At 35.1% G+C, this 18,161-nt stretch overlaps 1 protein-coding gene across 2 annotated transcripts in view; it reads left to right on the forward strand.

Moving 5' to 3' along the window:
- Window positions 1-18,161, forward strand: part of STAG1 (stromal antigen 1) — a 403,080-nt gene that overhangs the window by 122,423 nt on the left and 262,496 nt on the right. The window contains exons 3-4 of one of the 2 annotated variants that reach the window (XM_019437287.2): window positions 1,897-1,999; window positions 14,009-14,173. In XM_019437287.2, coding sequence (XP_019292832.1) covers window positions 1,897-1,999; window positions 14,009-14,173 — 268 coding nt within the window. Of the gene's footprint in view, window positions 1-1,896; window positions 2,000-12,347; window positions 12,561-14,008; window positions 14,174-18,161 lie in introns of those variants that run through there. The other variant, XM_019437295.2, reaches the window with a different exon arrangement.

The following is an 18,161-nucleotide window of genomic DNA, read 5'->3' on the forward strand; positions in this document are numbered from 1 at the left end:
TAATTGTATTGCCATGAGCAGAGAACTAGAGATAAGTTAGTGTTGGACTTAATTTTGTATGTGGTATTTGGTGAATTTGATAGGCATTCAAAGAAGCTGTTAACATGTGAAGTTAAAAATCTTCAATTGTAGATGATCAGGTCCATTGATAATATATTGAAGTTATTTGCATAGAAGCTATACATCAAGTGGATGAGATCTTCCAGAGAACGTGGTATGAAGGGAGGAGTGGTAGACATTACAGACTTGAGCTTTAAGGAATTAATACAAAAAGGAAATGGAACTGAGAGCATTTGTTGAAGCAGATGAAGAAATAATAGGTTGTGTGTTGGACTCACTATTTGCTGTGTTCCCTTCATTGTATTTGCAGTTTTATAGATCTTTTATACTGTTAGTAGTATAAATTCTAGCAAAGAAGTTGTTAATACTATTGCAATGGTATGCTGGAGCCATCTTGTATTGTCCTGGAGAGCTGAAAAGTAAATTTCCAGAAATTTTGTGACCCTACTAAAATAACAATGTCTTTATAAAAAGTTAAATTATATAAACTTAAATCTAAATAAATCATATTAAAAATAAAAGTAAAAGTAATAAATCCTCAAAACTCATCACTTCCTGATTATTTTATGTTACTGTTTTCTACGCTCTGGAAGTTTTTATTTACACCTATTGTATGTATGTGTGTATTTGTATACACCTATTTTAATTAGTGTGTACTACTGCTGTTTATTCTCAACTCTGTTGATATCACTTTGGCAGTTTGAAATTGCTGTGGTAATATTTACATTATGAAAATCAGCAAACACTACACATCAGGGCTCAATTTATTGTTCTTTCATTTGTCTATAAACTTTATTAAGTTATGGAGATACTGTTAATAATGCAGATTAAATGGAAAGGTGTATCAGTTTATATCCATTACAATATGATAGAAAAAATAATTGAGGAAGTATCCTTCCACTATTTGAGAACTGTTACCTGATTCAGTAAAGACATTGTCCACAACATTGACCAGTGAGTGAAGTTTTAACAAATGTCTTTGTCATATCCCCTGTATCCTATTCATTAAGTGAACAAAGATATCCGTGATTGTTCATATCGGGATCCTGTTTGTTCATCAGTTACAATCAAAGGTTAGCTATAGATGCATCTGTGACAAAATTATTGTTTTATGTGAATCAATTAGTTGTATGGGATTTATAATATTATGTGGGGTGCTTGGGTGGCTCAGTTGGTTGGGCATCCGATTCTTCATCTTGCTCAGGTCATGATGTCACAGTTTGTGAGTTCGGGCCACATGTTGAGCTTTGTGCTGACAGTGTGGAGCTTGCTTAGAATTCTGTCTCCTCTCTCTGCCCCTACCCCATTGGAGCTCTCTCTCCCTCTCAAAATAAGTAAATAAACTTAAAAAAACCAAAAGAATATTGTGTATTTTATTGTCAGTAAATTCGTTTTATAGAACCATTATTTCAGTAAAATTTCTAATCATTAACGTGCGTAATTTTTTTGAGGAGCCAGTTGTTAAACTTTTACTAGCACGCTACTAACTATTCATGATTTTATAAAATAAAATTTCTCCCAAGACTTAGGTTTTTTCTATTGAATAATTCATCTGTCATAACTGAATTTTCATTTATATTTTGTATAGCAGCTGCCATTTCCACAATGATTTCCTCCTCTTTGTTTCCCTTTCGATATGGGGATTCATGTCACTCAATATTATGTGATATTGGCAGGAAGGGTAATATTTTCCTTTTCCTAAAGATTTTTTCTGCAAATGGAAGAAAAATCCTTCTTATCAGCTGTATACCAGGAAGTAAGGAAAGTAGTGGAATAGAACTGCATTGTATATATGAATTAATTTTGTTCACTAAAATAATGTATCACATTTTCTAGGGATTCAACTAATGAAACTACTGCCCATTCTGATGCTGGCAGCGAACTTGAAGAAACTGAGATCAAAGGAAAAAGAAAAAGGGGTCGTCCTGGTCGGCCTCCAGTATGTATTATGCTTGCCTTTGTTCTTGTAATGGTTACTGAGTAAAGGAGCTTGATATAAGCTTTCTGTTAATTCTAGTTCTGTTAATACATCTTTTAAAATTTCAGCAGCATATTAGAGATTCTTGAAAACTTTGCTTCATGAATTGGATTGACAATGATCTGAAAAAGGAATTTGATTTTAGTATCATTTCTGCTCTCCATGCTTCCCTTGTAATAAATAAATTGTGATCCATGTGAAGACGTGGAGAAGATGATTAGATTAACATGAAATGAGATGTAGTTAGTTATGACTTTCCTGCTTTTTAGATGCAACTCTGATTTGTTGTGAGCTCTTAAGTGTGCATTTTGGTAGTATTAGTTTGGGATTTGGACCCAGTCTCAGAATATATTCTTACTGATACATGACTGAGAAGTTTAGAAGAACTCTGGGTGTCCTTACTTTGAGGAGGTATCTTTATGTATTGTGAGTACACTGGTTAGTATTTAATTTAAGGTAGCATAAGCTCTCAGAGATCATAGTATCATTCACTGTGTCAGGGGTTAAGGTTTGTACTATTTCGCACTCAATTTTACAATCTGATTTGGTCTTCACAATTTTTTTTCTATTCATGAAAGTTTTTGTTACGGAAAATTTCACTCTCCTTTTGTGAGAGGCATACTACAATGAATTCTCCATATAACCATTACCCAGCTACCACAGCTATCAAGTCATGGCTAATCATGTTTTATCTCTCCATCCCTTATTTCCTTCCCATGTTATTTTCAAGGTCATGCAGACCTCATTGCATCTGTGAATATTTCAGAATGTATCTCTAAAAGATAGGAGCTTCCTTTTTCTTTAAACATTTTTTTATTGAAGTATAGTTGACATAGAATGTTTTTGGGTTTCTGGTGCACCACATAGTGATTTGACAGTTCTATACATGATTCAGTGCTTACTACAATAAATGTAATTACTACCTATCACTATACAGTGTACCTACAGCATTATTGACTGTATTCCCTATGCTGTATTTTCTATTATTGTGATTAGTTTATAACTGGAAGTTTGTACCTCTTAATCCCCTTTACCTATTTTGCTCACACACACCCCTTCCCCACCCTGCCAATCTTTCCCCTCTGGCAACCATTACTTTTATTCTCTGTATTTATGAGTCTCTTTCTGTCTTCTTTGTTTTGTTTTTTAGATTCCACATATATGTGAAATCATAGGGTATTTGTCTTTCTCCATCTGATTTATTTTAGTTAGCATACTACCCTGTAGATCAATCCATGTGGGATGGATGTTTATTCATTTGCTATACAGATAGAAAGATTTCAGTTTTTGTTATGGCTGAGTAATGTTCCTGTGTGTGTGTGTATCTTACCTTTATTCATCTTTCAATGGGCAATTGAGTTTTTTTTTCTAAATCTTAGCTATTAAATTTTTTTTTTTTAACGTTTATTTATTTTTGAGACAGAGAGAGACAGAGCATGAACGGGGGAGGGTCAGAGAGAGAGGGAGACACAGAATCTGAAACAGGCTCCAGGCTCTGAGCTGTCAGCACAGAGCCCGACGCGGGGCTTGAACTCACAGACCACAAGATCATGACCTGAGCCGAAGTCAGACGCTTAACCGACTGAGCCACCCAGGCGCCCCTAAATCTTAGCTATTATAAATAATGCTGCAATAAACATTGGGATGCATATATCTTTTTGAATTAGTGTTTTCATTTTCTTTGGGTAACTACCCAGTAGTGGAATTACCAGTAGTGGAATGTCATTTCGCATTTCTATTTTTGTTTAATTTTTTTCATGTTTATTCATTTTTGAAAGACAGAGGGAGACAGAGCACAAGTGAGGGGTGGGGGGCGGAGAGAGAGGGGGGACACAGAATCTGAAGCAGGCTCCAGGCTCTGAGCTGTCAGCACAGAGCCCGACGCAGGGCTCGAACTCATAAACTGCGAGATCATGACCTGAGCCGAAGTCGGAAGCTCAACTGACTAAGCCACCCAGGCGCCCCGACATTGCTATTCTTAATTTTTTTTTTTAATGAATTTGTTTTAATGTGTATTTATTTTTGAGAGAGAGAGAGACAGAGTGCAAGCAGGGGAGGGGTAGAGAGAGAGGGAGACACAGAATCTACTAAAGCAGCCTCCAGGCTCTGAGCTGTCAGCACAGAGCCTGATGCAGGGCTCGAACTCACAAACTGTGAGATCATGACCTGAGCTGAAGTCGGACACTTAACCAACTGAGCCACCCAAGTGCCCCTACTTTTAATTTTTTTGAGGAACTTCCATACTGGTTTTCATAGTGGCTGTACCAAAAACATTCCCACTAACAGTGCATGAAAATTCCCTTTTTCCACATCCTTACTAGCACTTATTATTTCTTGGTTTTTCTTTTTGTTTTGTTTTGTTCTGTTTGTTTGTTTTTAATATTAGATATACTGACTGGTGTGATGTGATACCTTATTGTGGTTTTGATTTGCATTGTCTTAACAATTATTAATGTTCAGCATCTTTTTTTTTTTTAAGTGTTTATTTATATTTGAGAGAGAGACAGAATGCGAGTTGGAGAGGAGCAGAGAGAGAGGGAAACTCAGAAACCGAAACAGGCTCCTGGCTCTGAACTGTCAGTACAGAGCCTGACACGGGGCTCAAACCCATGGATCCAGGAGATCATGACCAGAGTGAAATTGGATGCTTAACCGACTGACCCACCCAGGCGCCCCTGTGTTTAGCATCTTTGCATGTGTCTGTTGGTCATCTGTATGTCTTCTTAGGAAAAATGTTTATTTAGGTCTCTGCTCGGGGCATGATTAGTTTTTTTTATTAAATGATAAGTATCATTATCATATCTCAAGATAACTATTATATTAGCAGCACCAAATAATCAGTTTAAAGTTTATAATCATTTCATAAATATTATCATTTTTACTTATTTTTTTCTTTTTTAATGTTTATTTATTTATTTTTGAAAGAGAGAACAGGAGACAGGCAGAGAGAAGAAGAGAGAGAGTATCTCAAGCAGGCTTCACACTCAGCACAGAGCCCCATGCAGGGCTCAAACTCACAGAATGTGAGGTCTTGACCTGAGCCAAAACCAAGAGTCAGATGCTTAGCTGACTGAGCCACCCCAGTGCCCCAATTTTTAAAGTACAGTTTGTTGGTTTGAATCATGATGCAGATAAGATCCACTTGTTGCAATTGATGATTATGTCAACCAATTATTGTATATATGTCCTTGTGACTTAAGACTCTTTTTTTTTTATGTTATTGCTGTTATGTCCGTGTTTGCCTTAGTTTTTAATTTGCTTCAGTGAAACTCTATAACCTTTAATTTTTGAGCAAAGTCTTAAAAGAAAGGATGAAGGGATGACTTCTACCATTTTCTCTATACTGGCTTTTGTCCTCCACCTTTATTTAGAGGGAAAAAATTGTGGAGGAAAAGACATAACATTAAAATCACTCTTTATAATACCTCTTAATTCTGTTAGAATATTTGGTGGTAGAATATTCCTTACAAAAGTATTTTGGGAAAAATGAAAGTTTTACACTTAGAAGCTGGAGACTATTCTAGTTCCCCTTACCACCACTATATGATTTTTCTGAGGCTGTGGCAAGTTACATTGTTTTCACTAGGATTTGTGGGTTATAGGTGCAAATGGGAAATAAGACTAAATGTGATTGAAGGTAGGAGAATAAACTGTCTATGTGGTTGCTTACTTGAATTTGTTCTCCTCCAATTGAAATTCTTTTCATAAGATTGTGCTTTAGTGCTGCCTTCTTCAAGAAAACCTTTTTTTTTTTTTTTCTAAAAGAATTTCTCACCCCTTCAGCAGGCTATTGTGTTATTCTTTAGAACCTCTCTAATTTTGATATGTCAGTAACTGCATTCCTGTAATATTTTTGCTTTCCTTGTTGAAAAGGAGTATGCATATCCTAATTTAGCTGTTTTATGGGTAGAAGTATGATTTTTTACTAAAATTACCATCCCATAATCTAATAGGTAAATAGTATACGTTCATCCCATATTTATAAAATTGAAAAGGATTTTACCAGGGTAGGGTGGTACATTCTAGAGACCTGTGTTAGTTAGACTTTCGTCCATATTTTCACACTTATTAATTCACATGGGCATCTATACTCCCACCTAACTCAACCCCATTTCTTAATGTTTGAAACAATGCAGCTTGCTGAATTTCTACTCTGTCTTTGCACTAAGCTGATGCTGTTTATGTCATTTAACTGTAACATCAGTACTATGAAACTGTGTTATAAGTGATCTACAATGTAGAAAACAAAAATAGGAAGTGGTAGTTTGCCCAAGGTCACACATAGCATATAAATGGCAAAGCTAAGTTTTGAACTCACATCTTAAACTTCTGAAAGTCCTTATCTCAAGAATGCCAGGGGCACCTGGGTGACTTAGTTGAGTGTTGAACTCTTGATTTCAGCTTAGGTCTTAATCACAGTTTGTGAGATCAAGCCCAGTGTTGGACTCTCTGCTGACAGCATGGAGCCTGCTTGGGATTACCCTCCCCCCCTTCCTCCCCCAGCCACCAGCTTGTTTGTGTGCGCGCTTTCCCTCCCTCTCTCCCTCTCTCTCTCCCTCCCTCCTTCCCTCTTTCCCTCTCCCCCCTCCAATAAACATTTTTTAAAAAAGAATGCTGAACTACCAAGCTGTTAATTTATATTGAGAGATCTGATCGTCAGTATGATCAGATTTGACACATTTGCTCCAGTACCTGTTACGAAGATTGCTTAAACATTTTCAGTCAGCTGGCTCCACTTTTGACAATTCAGAGTTTCAATTGATACATGCTTTGTTTAGCCGTTTTAATACTGTTTATATTTGAGAAGACTTCATGATCTCTGGTTTTGTTTACTCAGCCATATGAAAACAAATAGTATAAGGACTTTCTGTTACAGGTAGTATTGTTTTCATTTCCAAATTCTTAGGGGGCATCTCATTATTGGTATTTCTTTTTGGTATACTATTATTTCAGAGACTTTTGTTTATTATTAAACAACTACTCTTATTTTGTAGTTGTCCTGATTGATGTTTGTTATTGTAGCTCTCTACCCAAATGATTAACAATCTCTAGCAAACATTGTGTCATGTTTATACTAACCCTATGATTGTATTAACAAATGCTAGACATTATTTGGTTTACACACACTACTCCCTTGGTGATCACATCCAATCTCATGACTTTAAGTACCATGTCTAAGTTTATGTCTCTCAGATTTATGTCTCCAGGCTGGACTTAGACTCCAAAGTTATCCACATGTTTGTTGATCATCTTCATTTAGATATTTAATGGGGCTCATCTCTTCTGTGAAACTTCCTCTGGTTATTTATCTGTTACTAGAAATTATCTGCCTCTTAATAGAACCCTTCTATCACTTAAACCACATTTTTGTGAAAAATATTTTTTTACATACTATATTTTACTATATTATATTACAGTTATTTGTGTTTCTGGTTTTCTTTTAATTATATGTCATTATCTTCCCTCTTATTTTTATTAGGGGCAATCTTTCTGAACTTCTTTATATTATTATCTGGATTTGTCATGGGAAAATCACTCTGGGGATAATGAGGATAAATAGATCTTAGATAAGATCAAATGGATTTTTTATGTTCTTACTCCCTACCTCCTTTATAACCAATGGTAAAGGTTTCCTGGTGTGAGAATTGTGGTTTATTTCCTGTATTTATGGAGCTTAGTTCATACTACTTATATACTATATATGCATAATGTACATGTGTGTAACTCACACAAACATTTCTACACATATACAAGCTTACTTGTAATAGAATGTTATTTGTAATTGTAAAAGATCCAGAAGAAAGAAATGTTGATTGTCAGTGGGTTAATGGCTAAAAAAAATTAATGTACATCTGTGCAGTGGAACACTGCAGCTTTTGAAAAGAAATTAAGATATTCTGTAGGACAGGAGCACCTAGGTGGCTCAGTCGATTAAGTGGTCTGACTCTTGATTTCAGCTCAGCTCATGATCTCATGGTTTGTGGGATTAAGCCCCACATGAGGCTCTGTACTGACAGCATGGAGCCTGCTTGGGATTCCTTCCCTCCCTCCCTCCCTCCCTCCCTCCCTCCCTCCCTCTCTCTCTCTCTCTCTCTGCCCTTCATCCCCTCCCCCAAAATAAAAAACTTATGAAAAAAATATTTTCTAGGACATACTGTAGATTAAAAATTGTGAAAATAGAATGATGCAGAGCTGTGCATAAATAACTTAAAATATAATAGGTCTTTGGAAATACATATATGCATTTGGGTTTTTTCCAATTTTTTTTTTTTCTGGTGAAATACACCAGAAATGCCAATTTAACCATTTTAACATGTATTCAGTTGTATTAAATACATTCATAATATTGTACAGTCATCACCACCACCTCCAGAACTTTCTTCATTTTTTAAAACTGTAACTCTAATAAAATAAATAAGACATAGGGATGCAATGTATAGCATAGGAAATAGTAGTATTGTAAGAACTTTGTATAGTGACAGGTGATAGCTAGATTTATTGTAATGATTACTTTAAAAAAAATTTTGTTAAATGTTTATTTTTGAGAGAGGGAGAGACAGCACGTGAGCAGGGGAGGGGCAGAGAGAGAGGGAGACACAGAATCTTAAGCAGGCTCCAGGCTCTGATCTGTCAGCACAGAGCCTGACATGGGGCTCGAACTCACGAACTGCTAGATCATGACCTGAGCCAAAGTCGGATGCTTAACTGACTGAGCCACCCAGATGCCCCCTACTTTTTTTTTTTTAAAGGTTTATTTATTTTTGAGAAAGAGACAGAGTCAGCTGGGGAGGGGCAGAGAGCGAGGGAGACACAAAATCCAAAGCAGGTTCCAGGTTCTGAGCTGTCAGCACAGAGCCTGATGTCGGGCTTGAACCCAGGATTGATGAGCTCATGACCTGAGCTGAAGTTGGACATTCAACCAACTAAGCCACCCAGGCGCCCAGATCACTTTGTAAAATATATAAATATTGACTCACTTTGTAGTACACCTGAAACTAATATAATATTGCTACACTTCAGTGAAAACAAAAATGTAAATCTCTATACCCATTAAACAATAACTCCCTATTCCTGCTTTCCTTAGCCCCCAGCAGTCACCATTTTACTTTTTGTTTCTGTGATTTTTTTACTAAGTACATCATATAAGTAGAATCATACAAATATTTGGCTTTTATGACTTGCTTCTTTCATTTAGCATAATGTCCTTTGGGTTTATCTATGTTATAGATTATGCCAGAATTCCCTTCTTTTTTAAGGCTGAATAATATTTCATTGTGTGTATATACCACATTTGCTTATCCATTCATGGCATCAAATGGACACTTGGGTTGTTTCCAAGCTTGAACTACTGTGAATGATGTTGCTGTGACAATGAGTGTACTAATAACTTTTTGAGTCCCCGCCTTCAGTTCTTTTTGGTATATATTTATTTGAGTTATTGGTCGATTATATGGTGATTCTATTTTTAATTTTTTGAGGAATTGATGTACTGTTTCCCACAATGGCCATACCATTTTACATTCCCATTAACAGTGCAAGAGTTCTAATTTCTCCACATCCCCTCTAAGAAGTTTTTTCTCTTTTTATCACTAGGTGTGAGGTTCCATTTCATTGTAGTTTTGATTTGCATTTCTCTAATGATTAGTGATATTGAGCATTTCTTCTTGTGTTTAATGGGCTTTGGATATGCTCTTTGGAGAAATGTCTATTCAAATTCTTTGCCAATTTTCAAATCAGGTTCCTTGTCTTGTTGAGTTTTAGTAGTTCTTTATATATTCTGGATATTAATCCATTATCAGATATATGATTTGCAAATATTTTCTCCCATTCTGTGGGTTGCCTTCTGCTCTTTACCCACTGGATGGTTTTGGCACCCTTGTCAAAAATTATTAAAACATATATGTGAGGGTTTGTTTAACATACATAGGCTATTCTATTCCACTGGTTTGTATGTTTGCTTTTATGCCAGCACCACACTGTTTTGATAGTGTAGCTTTGTAGTAAATTTTGAAATCAGAAGTATGTATCTTCCAGTGTTGGTTTCTTTTTCAGAATTGGTCATTTGAGATCCTTTGAGATTCTCTTTGAATTATAGAATGGGTTTTTCTGTTTCTGCAAAAAAGGTCATTAGGATTTTGATAGAGATTGCATTAAATCTGTATGTTGGTTGCTTTAGGGAGTATTGAGATCTTAATATTAACTCTTCAAGTACCTGAACATAGAATGGGTTTCCATTTATTTATTCTTTAGTTTCACATGCAGTTTGTTCAGATGATGTCTAAGAAATGAATAGTATTGTTTGCCTCTTAGGAAAGTAGATGGTGGCTTGAGGGCAGGAGTGGGCATGTTTTCATTAAAGTTTAATCACCTTTTAAATTTTGGGCCATGTGAATGTATTATTTAATGAGGAAAAATAACATTTCCCCCTTGCTCTCATCACACACACACACACACACACACACACACACACACACGCCTACACATACGTGCACACACACACTTGTGTGCATACACACTACTGGGAAAATCCTATCACTCTAAAGAGTGAGCACAGAAACAAGACTTACTAGGAGGAGCCAAAATCTAGAGTCCAGCTAAAAAGAATGAATGTGTGAAATAATGCTGGATTTAGGCAACTTAAAATTTATCATCCTGTAAAGAGGGAGCTGATATGGTAGATGACTGAACAGGTAGTAAATGATAACTTTATTTGCCATGCTGAGGAGTTTGGATTTTTTATTGATTGCTGGTTATGAGGGTGACTAAAGAGCAGAGAAATAGGGAAGTGATGGGATTAGGTTTGTATTACAAGAATTAATGTGTTTATAGTATTAGAATAGTGTGGAATTATTCAGCAGAAATAGAATATGAGCTGCATCTGCAACTTAATATTTTCTAGTGAGTTACAAAAAAAAATGGGTAATGCAATTAATTTAATCAGTATAATATGTTATTTCATCATGTAGTCAATATAGCATTATAAATGAGATTTCATATGTGATTTTTCATAAATCTTTACAATCTTGAGGATATTTTATACTTACTGCACATTTCGTTTTTGACTAGTTATATTTCAAGTGCTCAATTTGCTACATGAGGGTAGTGGTTACCATGTTAGAGAGTACAAGTATACAGAATCAGAGTGTAGTTAGAAGACAGTATCTGTTCCAGTAATTGGAACAGAAAAATTTAATGTCAAGAATGATTAATTATTAAAAAGTCCTTAATCATTTGTCATTCTGGAATTGCAAATTAAGACAACAATGAGACAACAACTTTATACCTATTATAATGGCTGAAATCCAAAAACCTGACAAAGGTACAAAGCTGTCAGGGTTACAAAGCATCAAGAACTCTCATTCATTGCTGGTGGCAATGCAAAATGTTACAGCTACTTTGGAAAACAGTTTGGCAGTTTTTTACAAAGCTAAACGTGGTTTTATCATATGATTCAATAATCATGCTTCTAGATGCTTACATAACTCATTTGAAAATTATGTCTGCACAAAATCCTGCACGTGAATACATATAGCAGCTTTATTCCTAATTGTCAAGAAATGGTGACCAGGATGTCCATCATTGGGTAAATGGGTGACAGAATGTGTACATTCATAAAATGGAATATTATTTAGGAATTAAAAATTTAACTATTTAGCCACTAAAAAACATTCATAAATCTTAAATGCATATTGTTAAAGGGAAAGATACCAGTCTGAAGAGGCTACATAATATATGATTTAATTATATGACTTTCTATAAAAGCCAAACCTATAGTTAGGTAAAAGAATTCATTGTTTGCCAAAGAGAAGTGGGAGGATTGAATGGGAGAAGCACAGGGATTTTTTAAGGTGGTGAAACGCTTTCCTGCGATACCATATTGTACATACATGGCACTATGCATTTGTTAAAACTCATTGAACTTTACAGAAAAAGTGAATTTTATGAATACAGATTTTAAAAAGTCACTTAGGAGTTTAAGTGGATACCAGGATGGAATGTAGAATATGATAAAGCATTCTAATGCTGTTTGAAGTATTTGAAACAATGTCACAGGGGAAGTTGGGCAGGAAGTTGCTGACTTAAGTAACTTTTGATATGAATCTGTAAGACTAAAATCAAAGAAACTACATTGTATATATAAGCAATGTAATCTAGTTAATAAAATTGTTTCTGTTGGGGTATGATTTAACAGCTCTAATACTATTATATTTGTATACCAGTGGGCACCAGGTTTCTCACTGTTGAGGCGGGACCATATTGATTAGTAATGCAGAAGATGCGTACTTATGGTAATGGATTAGAGGTGGACATACCAATATGAATTTATATTTAGCTTAACATAGATAATGTATCATTACATACAGAGATATTTATAGTTATGTGTATGTCTATGGAACATGTATTTCTTTGTCTGCTTAAGAGCCTAGAAGAAGGACACAGTATCAAGGAGCAAAACCTAGCCCAGATCTTCATCTCTAATGTCATTCTCCAGTAAAAGGAACCAGAGCTCCTTGGAATATTGGTTGGTTCTAAAATTGAGGAAGGGGATATACAAGATGAGCCTGCAGAATATTGTGCTGCCGGAAGGTAAACAGTAAGACACACATAGATGAGAATATGTGAAATGAATGCAGGAGCCATGAAAGATTTCCCAGTGGTCAGAGCTGAAACAGGCTGAGCAAAAGAATAAAAGTGTTGAAGTGTACCCCAAAGTATAAAATAAATTTTGATGAGTCCATTACTTTAAATAATTGAATAAATGAGTGAGAACAGACAAAAATCCCATACTAAAAATTCCTAAGTAATTTGTGTAGATACTACCCACCCCCCCATCACCCAAGAAGGTGGAGTATAACTCCCTGCCCCTTAAATGTGGGATGCACATACTGTCTTTTTTCCAAAGGTACATTGGAAAGAGGAGGGAAAGTAACTTTACAGTGGGGAAATCTAACAAATATCGCCTCAGTCAAATGATTAAGGTCAACATTTACAGTAAGAAATCATTATGACAGTATATACCTTTGATATGAGGTCATAAAAATAACACTTTATCTCTTACATCTTCCTCTTAAAACCCTTAACCCCAGTGTAGTGATGAGAAAAACATCAGACAAAACCTAGTTGAGGAACGTTGTTTAAACACCTGACCAGTAATCCTCAAAACTGTCAGAGTCACCATAAAACCAGGGAAAGCCTGTCAAAGCCAACAGGAGCTTAGGGAGACATGACATAAATGTAATATGGTATCCTGGATGCAGTTCTGGAACATAAAAAGGTCATAAGGCAAAAACCTAAGAAAATCTGAACTAAGTATGGACTTTTGTTAATCTATCAGTATTTGTTCACTATCTGTATCAGATGTACCATACAAGTGGTAAGGAGGTAATAATAAGGGTAAGTGGATATGATGTATTTGGAAATGTTCTGTACTGTCTTCAGTTTTTTTGTAAAAAAACAGATTTACAGATGGGATGTGATGTTAATTGAAGAGTAAATTCTGTCAGGCAGGAATATTTGTTTTATTTATTGTTGAATTTCTAGTACCTAGAATAGTTATAAGTATGTTCACTATATATTTGTTACATGACTAGATAAGAAATATTTGAGGACCTCTGTAGAGAAAGAAGTTGAATATACAGTATTTCCAAGCAATGTTTTATTAAATAAAGTTTCTGAAGAAATAGGAAAGAATTGAAAGTATAAAGAGGGAGATGTCAAAAGAGGGCGTGATTAAAATCTTCAGCATTGGCATTATTGTGTAAAACACTAAATCTTTTTATAAATTTTCCTGTCTTATATAGCTTAAACTACCATTTGCACTTTAATTTATGGAAAACAAATTGTAAAGCTTCCTTTGGTCAGGAATTAAGTCTCTTATGTGTAGTAGTTCTTAGTACCTTTCACTGGTACTTTGCATAAAAGCAAAGTGTACCTGTATTTAATTGAATTTTTTCCTCATCTTTTATTCAGTCTACAAACAAGAAACCTCGAAAATCTCCAGGAGAGAAGAGTAGAATTGAAGCTACTGTTAGAGGAACAGGCCGTGGAAGAGCTAATGGGCACCCTCAACAGAATGGTGAAGGGGAGCCTGTCACACTATTTGAAGTGGTGAAATTGGGGAAAAGTGCAATGCAGGTAAATTTTAAGTATTTTTGTTTTATTTACAAAGCAATATAGTCAGTAATCTATGTGGAACCTATTAAGTGATGTTTTATATATTTCTGCTGATGGTATAATTAAGAAGTTTAAGTTTGTCTTTGTTTTACTTGTTTTGTAAACACTGTCACAAAGGCATTTTGTTTAATGGTAAGATGCACTTTTCGATTACAGTGTACTGAGTAAAATGACTTGCATATGATAGCTGCCTAAGAGAAGATTTATTGCTGTAGTCTATTTTTTAGAATTTCACTTAATATAAGTAACATATGTGTATTGAACAATATTTAAAAGAAAAAAGTCTATAAAATAGAATTCCTATGTAGTGAACTAGGAATAACCACAATTAATAGTTCATGATTATTTTATGTGTGTATGTGATTTTATAACCTTCTTTCTCCTCTCTCATTAAGTTAACAAATATTAAATATTTTGCAAAAGCTCTTATTTATTGACTTCTAACTAATTCATTATAAGGATAAACCTTATTTTACTATTCTTTTAGTACGTCCTTACATTTTTTTTTACTGTTATAGAATTTATTCATTGTTCATATTTATGTCTTCAGATCTTTTTTCATTTTATTTATTTACTTAAAAAAATATTTTTAAGTTTTATTGTTGAGAGAGAGAGACACGGAGTGCAAGCCAGGGGAGGGGCAGAGAGAGAGGGAGACACAGAATCTGAAGCAGGCTCCAGGCTCTGAGCTGTGAGCACAAAGCCCAATGTGGGACTCGAACTCATAAACTGAGACATCATGACCTGAGCCGAAGTCAGACGCTTACCCAACTGAGCCACCCAGGAGCCCCTCTTTTTTTCATTTTAAAACACTAGAGGTAAAGTAATTTGGTGAAAGGGTATTTCTTAACTCTGTGATAAATATCATATTACTCCCCCCAAAATTTTACTGGTGTATCTTTCACCAGAAGTGTGCCTAGCAACACTTAAATTTAGGAATTATTTGATAACATATGTGAAAATTGTAATCCAGAATAATTTGCATTTCTTTGATCACCAGTGATTGATTAAAGTTATATATGTTTATTCACTATTTGCTCATTTTTGATACTTCATTTTTAATTTCTTTAAAATTAGGTAATTTATGGGGGTGCCTGAGTGACTCAGTCGGTTTAGTGTCTGACTTTGGCTCAGGTCATAATCTCACGGTTCATGAGTTCGAGCCCTGTGTTGGGCTCTGTGCTCACAGCTCAGAGCCTGGAGCCTGCTTCAGATTCTGTGTCTCCCTCTCTCTCTGTCCCTCCCTAGCTCACACACTCTCTCAAAAATAAACATTAAAATTTCTTTTTAAATTAGGTAATTTATGAAACAGATTTACTCTTACAACTTTTTATTTAGTATACTTTTTATTTTCTCCCTGTATATCCTTTTGCGTTAAGGGAGTTTAGTCTTTACTGCTTTTTATGTATGTAACCAGATTGATATGATCAGGAGTCTTGGAATTTGTGTGGGAAGGGAGGGAGGTGGAATAGTGTGATGATGCTAATGGTAAAAGAAACACTGAACTTCCAGTTATCTGAAGGAATGAACAAACTATAAGTTACATAAATAAGATTTAAAAATAATAGATGTTTTATTTTTGAGATCTGCCTTATGGCTTTCCACCTTTAGGTGGAAACACAAGTAGAAAAATGAAGGAAGTTTATTTTTATGTGTAAATTTAAACATTGCATTTCTGTACTTTGCTTTCATTTTTTTCACGTAAAACTTTATTTTGCAAGATATTTGTATATATAAAGATACTTTTAATGTATATAGTATTAAAGGTCAATACCAGCTTTTTAAAAATATGAAAACATCTTTAATATTTATTTATTTATTTATTTATTTATTTTTCAACGTTTTTTATTTATTTTTGGGACAGAGAGAGACAGAGCATGAACGGGGGAGGGGCAGAGAGAGAGGGAGACACAGAATCGGAAACAGGCTCCAGGCTCCGAGCCATCAGCCCAGAGCCTGATGCGGGGCTCGAACTCACGGACCACGAGATCGTGACCTGGCTGAAGTCGGGCGCTTAACCGACTGCGCCATCCAGGCGCCCCACATCTTTAATATTAAATGTTTGTTTATTTTTGAGAGACAACGAGCACAAGCAGGGGGAGGGGCAGACAGAGAGAAGGAGACACAAAATCTGAAGCAGGTTCCAGGCTCTGAGCTGTCAGCACAGAGTGCAATGCAGTACTGGAACCCACAGACCGTGAGATTATGACCTGAGCCGAAGTTGGATGCTTAACCGACTGCGCCAACCGTGCACCCCCAAAATCCTTAAAATGTAATGTCAATAAAATCTGGCCTAGTATTTGAAACAAACAGGAACTAAAACAAATTTTTCATTTTTGTCCAGAGTTCTATATTTTTTATTCTTATTACTCTTCCCTAATGCTACTTCATACTAACAATCTTTGCTTAAATTCTTTTGAACTCACATTTTGTGAAAGGTAAAGATAAGTAGTTCAGACACTAATGCTTTCCATAATTTGGTTTTAACCCACCTTTTCAACTTTTTGTCTCTATTCTTCCTTGACCTCTGCCTAAAACATTTTTTACTTTGGTATAATTTTTTATTATTCATATTATATTTTTGTTTCCTAGCTATGTTCAAATTAATCTACAAACTTCTGTGATTTTTATTTTTCATTCAGCATTCTGTTGTGGGATTTTTTTCCTCTGTGAATTTACTTTGTAATTTTTAATGTTTGCATACTGTTTCTTAACATGGCTTGGCCATGATTTATTTAAACAGTTTTTATTTGGGTTGCTTTATTCTTAAAAAAGAAGTAAGGTACAAACTATACTACTAAAACTAATTTACTATCCATATAAACTAGAATAGTTTTATTCTATTAAAAATAGTACTTCTTTGAATCCTCCTATATCCTCCTGAAATCTACATGTGGGAGTGTTTTTGTAACAAATTCCTGAAAGTAGTTGCTGAATAAAGGGAATACATGTTTAAAAAATTGATAAGATTCTTTTGTTGAAAGTAGCACACTAATCTTGCTGTTTATTACCTCATTTCAAACAGAAAGTAATGATAGATAAAATTTTAAAAAAAGAATGCAGACATTAATGAGTTTAGAAACTAAATGTTTCTGTGCTTAAAGTAGAAGATAACATATAATGATAAGTAGTATTGGGTTTAGTGTAGAGAAGCAGGTACTTGTAGCCAAGAGTTTGGTTCTTGTGTGTTAAAAGGAATAAAAATGTTTCATGAAACATAGAGGAATAGAGTCAGGCTAATTACATGAAGCCAGGGCCTAACATGAGTCTCTACACTTGCAAAGGAGTCTGAAGAAAGCCACTGATAACTGCCACATAAGCTAAAGCTTCTGTTTAGGGTGATCATATATCTCAGGATACCTTTCAAACCCCTAGTTTATGCTTATTGTCTATGTAGTTATTAATAGTAGAGACCTTTTTAATACTCAGGAGGGTCTTCATTTGGATAATAACTTGCTCTAAAACCTCATTAATGGGAAATCAAGGGCTAAAGAAAGGGAGAAGGCAGACAGTTCTTAAAACCAGGACCTGGATTGAAATGTCTGCTTCACTTATGGTGACTGGGTCTTTAAAAATTCACAATATTACCTTAGAGCAGGAAGTTCTAAGCCCACATTATATGATCTGGTTCTGCAGTGGAGTGACCACAATGAGCAGAGGTGATCACAAAAACTTTAGATGGGGAGGGATGAGTAGTAAAAGAAATAAATAAGTATATTTAAGATACTGGAGAGATGAAAGAAGAAATTGTATGTAACACAGAAGGGGTAAATTTAGTAAATTAGTTTTGCTGAAGGAAATGGATGCCATCAAATGTAGAATTCACGAATTGACCTTCATTAGGCATTCATTTATAATGTAGCCCAGAGAAGTAAATAGGAAAGAGCAGCTCTGAAGGGTTCCAGAATATGCCAGAGGAGGAAGTCAAAGGGAATAGAAAAGACATTGT

This window comes from Panthera pardus, unplaced genomic scaffold (assembly GCF_024362965.1).
Source record: "Panthera pardus isolate Hobbes unplaced genomic scaffold, ASM2436296v1 HiC_scaffold_16, whole genome shotgun sequence".
Taxonomy (NCBI): domain Eukaryota; kingdom Metazoa; phylum Chordata; class Mammalia; order Carnivora; family Felidae; genus Panthera; species Panthera pardus.